Source organism: Nerophis ophidion, linkage group LG08 (genome assembly GCF_033978795.1).
Source record: "Nerophis ophidion isolate RoL-2023_Sa linkage group LG08, RoL_Noph_v1.0, whole genome shotgun sequence".
Lineage (NCBI taxonomy): Eukaryota > Metazoa > Chordata > Actinopteri > Syngnathiformes > Syngnathidae > Nerophis > Nerophis ophidion.
Genome location: NC_084618.1, coordinates 49,164,108 through 49,178,466, shown reverse-complemented (window position 1 = coordinate 49,178,466; position 14,359 = coordinate 49,164,108). Strand labels below are relative to the sequence as shown.

At 37.7% G+C, this 14,359-nt stretch overlaps 2 protein-coding genes across 3 annotated transcripts in view; both read left to right on the top strand.

The window, feature by feature from the left end:
- Positions 1–1,360, top strand: part of wu:fj29h11 (uncharacterized) — a 106,338-nt gene extending 104,978 nt beyond the window's left edge. For both annotated transcript variants that reach the window (XM_061908776.1, XM_061908775.1), the window contains exon 47: positions 725–1,360. In XM_061908776.1, the coding sequence (XP_061764760.1) occupies positions 725–1,159 (435 nt within the window). In that variant the 3' untranslated portion in view covers positions 1,160–1,360. The remainder of the gene's footprint in view (positions 1–724) is intronic.
- Positions 1,361–2,885: 1,525 nt separating this feature from the next.
- bsk146 (brain specific kinase 146) overlaps positions 2,886–14,359 on the top strand; it is a 33,628-nt gene continuing 22,154 nt past the window's right edge. The window contains exon 1 of the mRNA XM_061908773.1: positions 2,886–3,087. The gene's annotated coding sequence lies outside the window, so the exon portion shown is untranslated. The remainder of the gene's footprint in view (positions 3,088–14,359) is intronic.

The following is a 14,359-nucleotide window of genomic DNA, read 5'->3' as shown; positions in this document are numbered from 1 at the left end:
GTTTATAGTTAATAACCGAGTGCTCCTTTGATATACAGATGAATTCTGGTTGAGTTTACTGACGTTGAAATATTACACATGACAGCAATGACAGATAGATAGATAGTCAAGTAGATAGATAGATAGATAGTACTTTATTGATTCCTTCAGGAGAGTTCCTTCAGGAAAAATAAATAGGGCGGGCTGCAAAAATTTGGCACTCGTTATCAATAGTACACGCAGTCTTAGTAGATTAACTGCAACACACCTACTTTGCACATGCTGTTTAGCGCTTGTTATTTAGATCTTAGCAGATCAGGCCCTGAGAGTATAGTTTTATTTACTCACAAAATAAATGAACTGTTCTATATGGCAATCACTAAAACACTCTAACCGTATTCGCTCTAAAAAGTATGAAAAAAAAGTCTTCTTCTCGTCAAAATACAGGCAACAGGTGGCGCCATATGGCTTCTCCCTAAGCGAGTCACAGCTTTTCTACCTGTCACTTACATATGCAAAAAAAGTGCCTCAAAAGTTATTGGCATGTTGGCAAAGAACAGCAGGAGAAATAAAATGGCAATCAGTGAGGCTGCCATCAAAGAAATTACATGTTAGTTTTTTTCCCCCAAACAACCAGTTATTTTATTTTACATTTGTGGTTGCATTTAAAAAAGGAATAATCCAAAAAAGTAATATTGTTGGATGTCATGTTGACACTGAAGGTTTGCTGCTGCGTCTCATCTAGGTTGTGTTATCTGAAGACCAGAAGGACTTAAAAGCCGTCGGCGAGTGGGGGGAGATGTTGGTCAACACCTTCCTCTGCGACTGGAGGGACAGCACGGACCCCCGCCGACCCACTCAGGTGTTGTGGTGCAACATGAGCGGCGAGAGCGGCCAGCCTTACGACTTTAAGCTGACCTTCGGCCCGACTAGAGCAGAGAGCGGCGACGGCGACACGGCGGATGTGGTGTACGTGGAGGTGAAGTCCACAATGAAGAAAGAGAGGTCCTTCATCGTCCTGTCAGCCAACGAGCTGAGCTTTGCGCTGGCGAGGAAAGAGCGTTATCACATCTTCAGGGTGTACGGTGCCGGCGACGCTCAGAATGTGCGCCTGTGTCGCATTCAGAACTTGGCACAGCATCTCCACACCAAGACCTTGCAACTGTATCTCTTAGTGTGATAAGATGGTGGAAACATTCCTTCTAGAACTTCTTATTTTCCTTTCATTGCACTGACATGACTTTTATTGCACATTTAGTCTACTGTATGTTCCTTCACTGCTTTTATTCTTGACAAAGATTGTGTTTAACCTTTTAACCCTCGTGTGACCTGACTTTTAAAGTTGTATACATTTTTAAATAGAGATTTCCTTGTCCAAAAAGTCTCCCGGGTTTTTGTGTGGAGGGGAATGTGAGGAAAGAGTGGAAGTGACAAGTAAAAATGATTACTGCTAAGTCAAGCCGAGTGGAAGCGGAGCTGAGTGGATGTGTTCCTTACAGGCGTTCATGCTTTTGTGGTAATTACACTGTCACAGAGAACAGACCGAGACACACACGGGACATCGCCATTAAGCTCGCAAGAAGTCTTCAAAATTTTACATTAAACCTAAAAATTTAACACCGGTTTTTTCCCCACAGTAAAATGCCCTCATTTACTGTAACATTTCAGCAAACTACTGAAAAAACAAACAAAATGACAGCAATTAACTGATATTTCATAGTAAATTACTGTAAATGTTACCGTGAAAATAATGCAAATATAATGAAGTAACTTGTGAATTTATACATCTTTACAGTATGATTTTTTTTTATATATATGTGTAAGGAGAAATTATAAAAAGTAAAACCTTATTTGTGAAAAAAATATTTATTAGTATGTTCAATGGCGTAAATATGTACCTCCAGATGGCTAAATGACAAAATGTGGAATAGGAGATCCCCACTAATGGCCAAAAAAAAGGCAAATAAAGGACGCGTGGATTTTTTTAGGGGTGTCTAAACCTTATATGTATATGTATGTATATATACATATATGTATGTATACATACACACACAGTATATATATATATATATACACAATAAACATATACACAGTAAATATGTATACATATATATATATATATATATATATATATATAGTATGTACACACAGTATACACTGTCAGTGTGTGAATGAGCGAATGTGGAAATACTGTCAAAGCGCTCTGGGCTCCTTAAAAAGGGGTAGAAAAGCACTATACAGGTACTACCCATTTACCATTTACATATATATATATATACACACACAGTATACATATATATATACACACAGTAAATATATATGTATATATATAATGAAATATATTGTCTTTATGTTCCCTATTTGAACTTTGAACCGGGCTTAGAAAGTATTATTTAAATAACACCGTGACCAGCATCAAATTTTTGAGTATAACATCTTGGTCTTCGGGATTATTGGTATCGGCTAAGATGATCTTATGAAACAAACTTCTTGCACATCATTGAAACAAGTCAAAGCATCTTCCTGCTGGAAAATGTTGAGTGACTTGACCTGAGACAATTAGCGCCATCAGCTGGAATCACAGCTGCAGCACTCTTTTGTCCACTGTGTTCAAATGACCATAGAAGTTCAAATCTGACGTTTTGGTGTTAATTAATCTTTGTTGAGAGTCCAAATATGATTGCGCTTGTGTTGCTTTTGTTTTGAAACAAGCTGTGACAATAAATAAAATTATAGAACGGTGCCAGAGATATTCTGTACGGAGACCCGGCGCAGCTTCGCTGTGATTGGTCAGCGCTCAGGTGAGGAGGCGGGGTTTCCTCCCGCCTTCCAACCAATTGGCAGCTTCTTCTCCCCTCTCCCCCCCCCCCTCCTTCTCATCCTCCCCCCTCCCTCCAGGAGGACAGAGGATGCAGACAAAAGGACAGAAGGCGTCGAGGAGACTTCTTGGATGCTCGTTTGCCGAACACAACATTCTCTTCTCCACATCGACTCGCCTGCCTTAATTGTGTTTATTCATCTATTTTTTTGAATATGCGTCATAACATGTTTGTCAGCTGGCTGGGCGCACAGGGCGGCTCGTCCTCATCATGAAGATCAAACACACCGGTGAGCATCAAATACACCATTTTTTATTTTTTTTTTACTCCTCAATAACCTTGCATGATTTCATGGCATCCTTCGCCATATTTATCGTTTGTCATTATCAGGGTGTGTTTGCATGCACGTCAACAGCATCATTAGCGGCTAAATCTATGCAGCATTTGTGCACTAAATATGTTTTGTCTGTGATGTCCAACCCTCCATTGCCCCCCCAGTGTGGGGCTAGTCAGGTGTCTGCAGCGGCGCGTGCCTGTGCGCGTGCGCGCGTGCATGTGTCATTCTGTTTCCTCTGAGTCAGTGCAGTCTGAGGACACTGCAGGTGTGCACCACTGGAGCTCAAAGCTGCCTTTAACTCTTCTTCAACGCTCCTCTTCCTTCAATTAACTCGTTTTCTGTTAGCATTATTGTAATTAATAATATTTACTTTCAAAATGAATTCACTTAAGATTTTTTTTTTCCCAGTGGTGGCAGTTTATTTTATTTCTTCGTTTTTACATGCCAGTGTTCTTTTTGTACCACCTTTTCTTTTTTTTTAAACTGAAAAATATTTTAAGATATCAAACAAAATTGCTACGAGTTTGCATTCAAGATTTTATTTTAAAAAAAAAATCTAATTGCATCAATTGAATGACCTAATTGTTATAGATTCCAGTTTATGTTTCTGGCAATTTGAAAGACATTTCCTTGTATGAAAAAAAAAACAAATACAAAATACAGTATTGTCATTTGGTAACTTTTATATGAATATTATTTTTAATATGAAAAAAAAACATGCAATTGAATCAAAACATGTCAATGTCATTATATGGTTGAGTTTCTCATTTAAAAAGTAATTATTAAAAATATACAACTATTCTCATTTAATTACATCACTTATTTAGAATTCAAATTTAATTAGGAATATTTTTAATAGATGCAATTTAATAAATATATGTAATAGTTGTATTTTAAAGAAATGTCGTCAAAAAATGTAAACTATTATCATATAGTCAATGTATGCAGTTATTTATTTATATTTAATTGGAAAAATATATATATTTAACTGACTAAATCCATGCAATTTTGTATTATATGGTCCAGTGTATGTTGGTTTTTTATTTACTCTGCCTTTATTTTTTATTAAAAGAAAACCATTACACATTCGTTGAATGTAATTGTCATCATTTGATGTAGTTTGTTTTCATGTATTTTTGAAAAGTAATTTAAATAAAACAAAAAGTAAATGAATTTAATCAATTCATTTATTTTGCATTTCATTTTTAAATCATCACGTTTTTTATGAATACAATTTAATAAACACATGTATTTGTTTGACTTTTAAGCAATTTATTAAAAAAAGAACCTTGTCATATGGGCATATTCATTCTGAATTATTATTTTTTAATGGAAAAAAATAAATAATATATATATATATATTAATGTGCACCAATGGCAGCACACACACCCTCGGTTTTTTCGGTATCTAGTCATACCTACGGATGCATACAGAATAGGGATGGGTACCTTTTCACATTTGGACCGATTCCTGTTACTTTTGTGTGTCTTAATTAACATTATTTGTTTTTAAAAATACAATCTTGTTTTTTTTATTGTAACATTTAAACATGAGCTGATTTTGATAACTGCTGTCCAGTTGCTGTATCTCTTCTGTCATTATTACGTTTCTCAGTCAATATCTTTGTTGGCTTTGAAAATTGCAACATTACTTACAGGCAATGTAGCTTGGGCCGCTCTCAGTGCTGCTGGAGTGACGGCCAAGTGTTGGTGCTAGGGAAGTGACGATATGAGCATTTTATATCATGGTTATCGTGACCAAAATGATCACGTTATTGTAATCACAGTATTGTTGAATATGCTCTGGAATCTTTAGATTTTTAAAATAACTCAGATAATTAAAAACACTGTTAGAAAAGCCACTATTTTGCATGTTTCGTGGTTCTTATGCTTCACTGATAGTGTTTTAGTCTTATTTGATCTGTTTTAATGGCTTAACTTTTATTGTTTTAATATTGGTTTGTACTTTAGCACTTTAAGATGTATTTAAATGGAAACTGTGTAACAAATAAAAATCCCGTTATTATTATTTATAACTTTTGGCAGTCAATGTACTCTGTGCTTGTCCTACTATATTCAGCGGTTCTTGAACGCAGTCTCAGTCTCGTATTTCTTTGATCGATCATTGTGTGCCCTGACAGCACAGCTGGTAGGTTCAATGTGCACAATTGAAAAGCTTATTTGTCCAAACAGTAATGTGTTTGTATAAGTTTAGATTAGGTTATGTTGTTTCTTATGTTTTCATGTTAGCATGTAAGCTAGCAATCTAGCACCAGTCAGCCTATGAGTTTATAAAAGTGCAGTTATTAATCACGTTTCAATTTAAAACGGTAATACTAACCGTCAGGAGTCTTCATGCGGTTATCCTTATCATCATTTATCACTACAGGTAGCGTAACTTGGCACCATTGGATTTTACATGAATCTGTGCCTGGTAGGACCGGCGGGATTCGGTCAGTGCCAAAAAAAGTACTGGATTCGGTACCCATCTTTAATAAAGAGTACTGGTATTTTTTGGTATCTGTTCCTTATTGTGTCGGCCCAGGAGTGTCATTAAGATCCTGGAAAAAAGATACGGCTATCTGTATTTTTTTCAACCAGCTGACTGTCGTAATTATGACGCGCTAGCTGTCTCAGCTTGGAATAATTGAAGTGAAGTGAGGTATATTTATATAGTGCTTTTTATCTAGTGACTTAAAGCGCTTTTACATAGTACACACATTTAAACCAGTGTGGGTGAGACTGGGAGCAGGTGAGTAAAGTGTCTTGCCCAAGGACACAGCGGCAGTGACTAGGATGGCGGAAGCAGGGATCGAGAATAATCACAAATAAGGAAGCAACACCACACAAAAGTTCATAAATAACACATCAATAGTTCCACAAAAGTCTCTCAAAGTCATGCACACTAATGAGAGTTAGTGTCAGTTTGAAGTGAAAACGCTTTACTCACGATTGCGGCTTCATCAGCCATCCACCTCGTATCCAAGAATCCACAGGCCAATATTAATCCACTCTAAAAGTGGATTATAGCATAATAATCCATAAAGTTGCTTAGAAGCAAGATTGCATCTTCCGACAGATCTTTCGTTGCCGTCTGACATCACCCCATCTTGCCATGTTAGCGGAAAATCAAAATACCTCTTAAACATTATTGTTATTAATTGATGATTACTGAGTAACTGAATAATGTCCTTCATCAGATACTCGTAATTACTCATTTTGAATGTAAGCTACGTTATCATGTTGTGTTCAATGTGGTCTCATAAAATATGTTATTAGTGGGACATTTGACTAGCCTAAACAAATACATGTTAAATGTTCAAAGATTTGTTGTTATTTGTTTTCATGGAAATATAGAATAAAAGACACTATAATAGCTGACAACAACAAAGTAAAACAGACAGTTTGAATGATTTACAAATAGTTTGGTCTGGAAAAGAGAAGCTGTCCATGTAGAGCAGAGATGCCCAAATTTGGACCATAGCATCGTTTCGTCTGGCCTGCCAAAGGGTGGCTACCAAATTTTGTACACATTCATACTGACCTCTTTCAAGCTGCACAATCATTGATGGCATGTCCGCAAGTCTACATTGTAAAAAAGACGGTATATTTCACGGTAAAACCCTGGCAGCGCACTAGCCGAAATATACCGTAAACTCATCAGTAGTACAATTTTTCTATTTACAGTAATGCGCTGTAAAAAAACAACGTACATATATATAACGGCAAAAAATATTAGCAGCTCAATCACCAAAATTCTGCAGAAAAAATACGTTTTTTACAATGCATTACTGTAAATTGAAATGTTTTTCAAAATCGTATCGGAGATTTTTCTGTAAAAAAAAAACTTGCAGCTGAAAAACTAAAATTTCATTATAAAAATATAAGTTGTACTGTTTTTTTGATTTACAGTAATGCATTGTAAAAAAAAAAACTTGCCGTAGATTTTACAGCCAAAAATTGGCAGCTCAGTCACAAGAATTTTAACATAAAAACAACAGCGTTACAGTTTTTTGATTTACTGTAATTTGATGTAAAAACCCAGTAAATGTTACGATACAATTCTGGTGACTGAGCTGGCAGTTTTCTACTGTAAAATCTAAAGATTTTTTTTTAGTTAGCATCAATTGCACCTGACGATCTCTACTATTGTACCTTACATTTATATATGGCAGTATGAGACTTAATTCCTCACTGGTAGTGCTGTTGTATGGTAAAAATCGCTCTTTGGCCCACGGACCATAGACACATTTTTGCACACTTTCTGGGCACCCTGATCTAGAGCTTGGGTGTAATAAGAAACCCATTTATATTTTGTCCAAGAATACATTTGTTTTGCATCAGTTTTCCATGAAAGATAACATTTAACGTTTTAAAACGGAACAATCAACCTTTATGCTCTGGTGCACCAGAATCAGCGGTGGCTGCTTCATCTGAGTTTGACCTCCGAGCAGTCCAATCATGCTTTTGATGGTGAGTGAGCGATCTATACACTGCTAGGCTGTTTTAGTCAATTTGCAGTGACTAAGACATTAATCAACAACTCGGATATTTTATTTATATAATAGCAAACAATATGTTACATTTTTATAATTAAAATTTAACTTCAATTGATATTAGATGAGGCTTCTTCTTGTTTTGATATTTGTATGACATGTGCTCTTATGCCTGTTGAAAATCTTGATCCAGGACACTTGTCATATAAACCCTTGATTGTTAAATACAATAAAATATCCACTATATTTATTTATTGACTGGTAATTGAAAATGTATTTGCAATCAGAGGGGCAATAACATGTTGCAAATCAGTGAAATGAGAATAAGACAGCTACTAGTACATCCATCCATCAATCCATTTTCTACCGCTTATTCCCTTTGGGGTCGCGGGGGACGCTGGTGCCTATCTCAGCTACAATCGGGCGGAAGGCAGCGTACACCCTGGACAAGTCTCTACCTCATCGCAGGGCCAACACAGATAGACAGACAACGTAACACATAATTAACACATTAACACTGCCATTTGTTGAGTGGTTAATTGTCAGGTTCAAACACTGATGACATCTATTAATCAGACAAGAAGCAAGGAACCAGGCAGAGTCAGTGTTAAATAGAGCTCATGAGGAGAACGGGGTGCTGAACACTTAGTCACAGTCTCGCCCTACGCTCTAAGGTTCAGCTCCCGCACCCCACTTTTTATTCAGAGTTCCATAGTCAACATCATTGAGGCTGCCTCTAAAAGGAGTGGTCACATATATTATGCAAAGCAGGTCCAAGACGCATAGTACGTGACGGAATGGGCTGGGGGCCTTGTGATTTCGCCTTGTCACCGCTTCGTCTGCGTGTTGTCATCCCATCCCTGCTGAGGTCCCTGAAGTTCTTGGCTGCCAGCGGGCCAAAACAAAGATAACATCTGTGGCTGAGGCCACCCTTCAGACAAGAAGTTTTATCATTGCATAGATTACAAAAAGTCTAACTTGAGCACAATAGCTAATAACTAAAGCAACGGACTTTAATCATACTAAAGTTAGTTTGATAATATATACATAATTATTCTAACATTAATTGTAAAAAAGAAAACAAATTGGGTGTATCACACCAGACACTATCAAGAACACTAAAACAACAAATGGAGAGGGGCCTGCACAGATATTATTTTGAGCTCATCACTGCTACTCTGCAACATACTAAAGCAGAATGAGTCTTAACGCCGGCAAAGAATGTTAAAATAATATCTAAACAGTAGACATTTATCCATAAAAATATGGATAAGCTGCTGATGGCGTGCTTGACGGAGAAGCATGGAAGAGTATACTGTAGAAGTCTACTCTCTGAGGTAAAATACTGTACAGTATTATTACATTACTTCATAAAACTACTGTCGTCGTTAGTACCACATAGTTGTGTATTGTTTTATACAATATTTCTTATCTAAACATCTGTTTTTATTTTTAAAAGTCTTACATGTTAAAATTGTTACTATTACTACAACTATTACTATTTTGGTCAATACTGTATCTTCCCAGCTGTCCCAAAACTTAAGTCTATATATTGTAGCTTAGTCTAAAATGTGTATACCAGTTGAGAAATACTAAAATATTACAAGGAAATACTAACGTATACGGTACACTAATACAGTTGTAAATCCAGTTTTGTAGCACACAGTAATTGGTTTTAAAAGGTGCCTACCACACACCCAAAAATATTTAAAAAAAAACACATTTTATAGTGATTGCTTGTAGTTTTACACACACAATACAATGCAAAAAACACTTAAATGACAAATCCAATTTTATCAATCACTTTTAGGTTGACTGGCAACACTAAATTGGCCCTAGTGTGTGGATGTGAGTGTGAATGTTGTGTATCTGTGTTGGCCCTGCGATGAGGTGGCGACTTGTCATGGGTGTACAACGCCTTCCGCCCAAATGCAACTGAGATAGGCTCCAGCACCCCTGGCGACCCCAAAAGGGACAAACGGTAGAAAATGGATGGATGGACTTTTAGGTTGACTGGCAACACTAAATTGGCCCTAGTGTGTGAATGTGAGAGTGAATGTTGTCTGTCTATCCGTGTTGGAGGTGGCGACTTGTCCAGGGTGTACACCGCCTTCCACCCGAATGCAGCTGAGATAGGCTCCAGCACCCCCCGCGAACCCAAAAGGGAAAAGCGGTAGAAAATGGATGGATGGACTTTTAAATTCATTGACTGTTTTTGGCAAAGATGATAACTAAAGAGGCGATTGTTCTTTCTCAAATTCAATTATGTTGCCATGGACGGCTACCGAGCCGGTACTTTTACAGGTACTAGTCCAATTATGTTGGTACTACTGGATACCAACTAACGTAAAAACAAACGGTTGCTTTGTTGTTGTTAAAAGTTAGGCAGTGCGCTTGAATGCCTCATCATGTGAACAGCACAGGGAGCACCGAGCTTGATTGACCGACATAAAGAAAGCAGACAGTAATGGAGTTGTTCATCGTTCTGTGTGTTCTATGAACAAATGGACCACCAACACACATATTAGAAAGAAAATTATGGACATAATCTGTCCAACTCTAAAAGAACCACTATCCATTCTGAGTCACTAATGCATGGGACTCTTTTGTGCAAAGCTTGCATACCGTAACCAAGACAGAGTTAAAAAAAACAAAAAACATATGGCAACATTTTTCAGTTAAAAAAATTATATCTACAAAAAGTTTAACGTACGTTTTCAGAAAGGTACCACAGAATTGACAAACAACATGGAAAATGCATTTTGTGTATTTATTCCACTGGAGGGAATTTTACACCATCAGGAATCTATTTGATGATCAACAATACGCCAATTGGCAAAGTTAAACTTTGATTTGAGTAACACAAATGCATGTGATGTTTGGGTTACATTTATAACTTATTCGTGTGAAATTTTTTTAATTTATTTATCGTGACTCAGCTTTGACTCAGACATCCGAATCTCGATCTTTCACGCTACAGTCAGAAATAGCCCCATTAACGAGAAAAACTTATTGTTAAGTCCAAAGCAATGGTTGAAAGTTGACTGGCTGTTTAAATATAACAGGGATGTTCAACTAAATTGTTTTGGGGGACCACATTCTAGAAAGCTAAGGACCCGTTGGCCAGAACTACCACCTGCACTATAAGTCACATTTTGTATATTTTAGAGAACCAACGTCCTGTACAGTTGACATTTGATTTTGGTCTATTTATCTTGTCAGTTACAGGAACCTTCTACTGTTTTTTAAGGACTTTTTGCAAAAATAGCTAGTGAAAGATAAACTCTATGGCAGCGCTCTAGTGTTTTTAAAGGGCAACTGCACTTCTTTATTTTGCTTATCGTTCACAATCATGAGAGACAGGAAGACAAAGTTTTTTTTTTGTTTTTTTTTCATTCTAACTTGTAAAAATGTGTTTATTCTCGATGGCTAGCAATGCTGGTAATGGGAGCAATTCATTTTTCCTAGAAAAATCACTTTAAAAATGCATTAAAAAACCGCCAATAATATTTCATTGACGTTCCGTAACCTGTATAATAACAAAGCTGTAGCAACATTGTTATTGTAAGAGCGAACACTGAGGAACTATTTTTCTATTGTAGTAACGCATTGGCGTGCTTCGAAATTAGCTGTAAAAGTTAACTACAGCAAGAGATAAGCTAGCTTCTACGTCAACACAAAACGCGTTTGTGTTTGTAATGCACAACACAATGCGATAGAACATATACTGACTGAAAAACAGGAACAGTCGGAATCATTTGTGGTGATTTAACCCCCAATTCCAACCCTTGATGCTGAGTGCCAAGCAGGGAGGTAAAGGGTCCCATTTTTATAGTCTTTAGTATGACTCGATGGATAAATGTGCGTTTGGTCCAGCTGGCCGGGGAAGTTTTTTCTGGTTTAGTTTGGGTAACCACTCTATTTATCTCATAATAGCTTGGCTCCATGTTTCACATTTAAAGAGTTGTCCCTCTCACTGTCTCAGTATCCGTCTGCTCCAACGTCTCACACTTCCTTCGTGCTAGCTTCTATAAGCAGCAGTTCATCCTCAGTATGTTCAGCTTCAAAAGGTATAAGGGTTTGACTCCTCACTTGACTGCATTTGAAGTTAACAAGCTACAGCCACACCTTAGTTACATAAATCACATTACGGACAACATTTGTAACTGCCAAAAAAGTAGATGACTTAAATGAGTGCTTTGAGGAATGCCTCAGTTATGTAAATTACAAGTTTAGACCAAGTGTTCTATGTTTGCTAGCAAGGTAAAATGTCATACAAGGATCTGCCAATGTGTTTACAGTGTTCCAAATTCCTTCATACAACAGGAACATTCTAGGGTTTTAGGAATTTGCTGCAAAATGTTTTGTTTTGAACTGGAGGGCCGGTCTGGTGTAAACTAGTCCTGAAATATGGATATGAATGTTACGTTCTATATTTGTATTTAGTGCACAATGTTTAAACTTTTGACAAGCAAAAAGGGTCTCTATTATTCCTTACAGCTACTTTAACACCAAATTTTGTTTGATAAAACATTTGATTTTGAAAAAAATTTTGGCAGAATGGCCAGTTAAACTTGAATTACCCTGCATTAGTGGCTCACTCAAAATAAGTAGTCGCACACACACACACACACACACACACACACACACACACACACACACACATACGGTGCTGCATCTTGCAGTGCTACAGTAAGCACCTCTAATCCCGGACAGAAACAAATGGACTCTCCCTTTTTTTCTTTTTTTTTTACAACTCCCTGCCTTCCTTCCAGTGAATGTGTGCGTTTATTGCACACTTTTATTTTGGCGAAAGAAACACAGAGAAGGAGATAGAGAGAGATATTCTCCCTGCATGGTCATTTATCACCCAAACTGACTCATTCCTCGGTACCTTCTGGTGTCATGTGCTCTTCCTTTGCACTTAACATTACAAGATCACACGCCCACAGTGGATCACAGATGCCTTTGAAAGGTGATGACAAGGTACGTGTATGCTAATGTGCTGTGTGTATGTGTGTGTGTGTGTGTGTGTGTGTGTGTGGGTGCGCGCGCATTGTTTTTTTAGTTGTTACCTTAGTGTGCTTACTTTGCAGCTGTTCCATCTGTGTCAGAAAATGTTACAGGAGAGACTAGTCAACTGTCAAATGTGTGTGTGGAAGGACAGGCGATGTGTGCTGATGAATCATGTGCAAGCAGTGTGAATATTGAGCGCCTATTTAGAGAGAAGCTGCTCTCTGGTGCCTCAGGTTATGCAAGTGTGTGTGTGTGTGTGTGTGTGAGTGTGTGTATGTGTGTGTGTGTGTGTGTGCACGCGCATTTACTCCACATGCATGTATAGAATCGCCGTCAGGCAATTTGTGAATTCAGTGGCATTTTTAAAGTAATTTGTCTTTGTAGCAACACAAATGGCTGACATTCAATACCAGCAGAATTGTACAACGCAGTGGGACTTCTAAAACAAAGCAATCAATCCATTATTTTTATGGTGGAATTATTATGCAATAATGTGCCTTTGTGTTGTTTTCCGTTCTGTTGTTTGCTTATTTCCACACACACTTCTTTGGACTTTATTGTTGTCTTTTTTACGCTCTCAAAGAAAAATGGGCAGGTGCGGTCAATCCTGATCCCTAATTAAAAGTTAGAGGGGCTAAGATGATTCCAATCTAAATGTAACACACATCTTTGTTGTCCAGATAACATTTTTTGGATATGCTAGTTATTTCTCCGAAAACTCTCCTCGTGCCACCATAATGACCAACATTAAAATACAATAGCGTAGTAGTCCTAAGTATTATTTAATAATATTTAAAATTGTTGGCCACTGTAACATTGCAGTTTGACCAGTAACACTGTGTTTGAATATAGGAAAATGAAACACGGTGCTTTGATCAAGTGGTTCTTTGGCGTACTACTCGATGGACTAGATGGAGCCCGCATACCACTACAACAGTTTGAGAATCACAGGGATTTGCATTGGTGTAAATTTTCTGTGAATTTTGCCCCACGTTCACATTTTTGATCCCCTTTCTGAGTAAGCCTATGCCTGGAAATCGTTTTTTTTCGGGGGGCTGTTCTTTAGTTGTAAATGAGCCCCTATATGCCCCGCCCCCCCAAGCTTACTGACCTTGCTTGTTTGTGGTCCTCCAACACGACTAAAGGTGACATATGCTCTCTCATCACGTTGCTTGTGTGACCGTCTGCTGTGTTGTGGTTCGCAGGGCTGGGATTGGTCGGCTTTTTTTTTTGTACATTATTTCTGGGTTTTCCTTCCCTGTTGCCTTCACTCATTCAGTGTTCGCAAAGCCCACCTGTGCAAATGTCTTCTCCACCCTTGTTTCAAAATGATTAGGTCCAGCTCCCACAACAATTTGGATGTTGCTTCTGTGGCTACACACGGTAAGCTAATAGCGAGTCAACCAGAGTTGTGGCTGCTCACTGATCGAAACCCTGGCCTAAAGCCGTCAGAGTGGACGCAAGAGCATCTTTTCCGGCTATAAGTAATGTAGTGCAGTAATGTGTTGTCTTTAAGGAGATGTAGTTCTGGAACTTGTTGACAAAAAAGTCCTATGTAAAATGTCGTAGACAAATAAGCACGGAAGTATTTTCTTTTTGTTGACCCCGAAAAACTCTAATTTAGCCTCTTCTGTCTGGTTACTTGCATTTTTAGGAAAGCTAAACAAAGCTAATTTCCCCTCACACCGAGAGGTAGCATGCCCATATAAGTA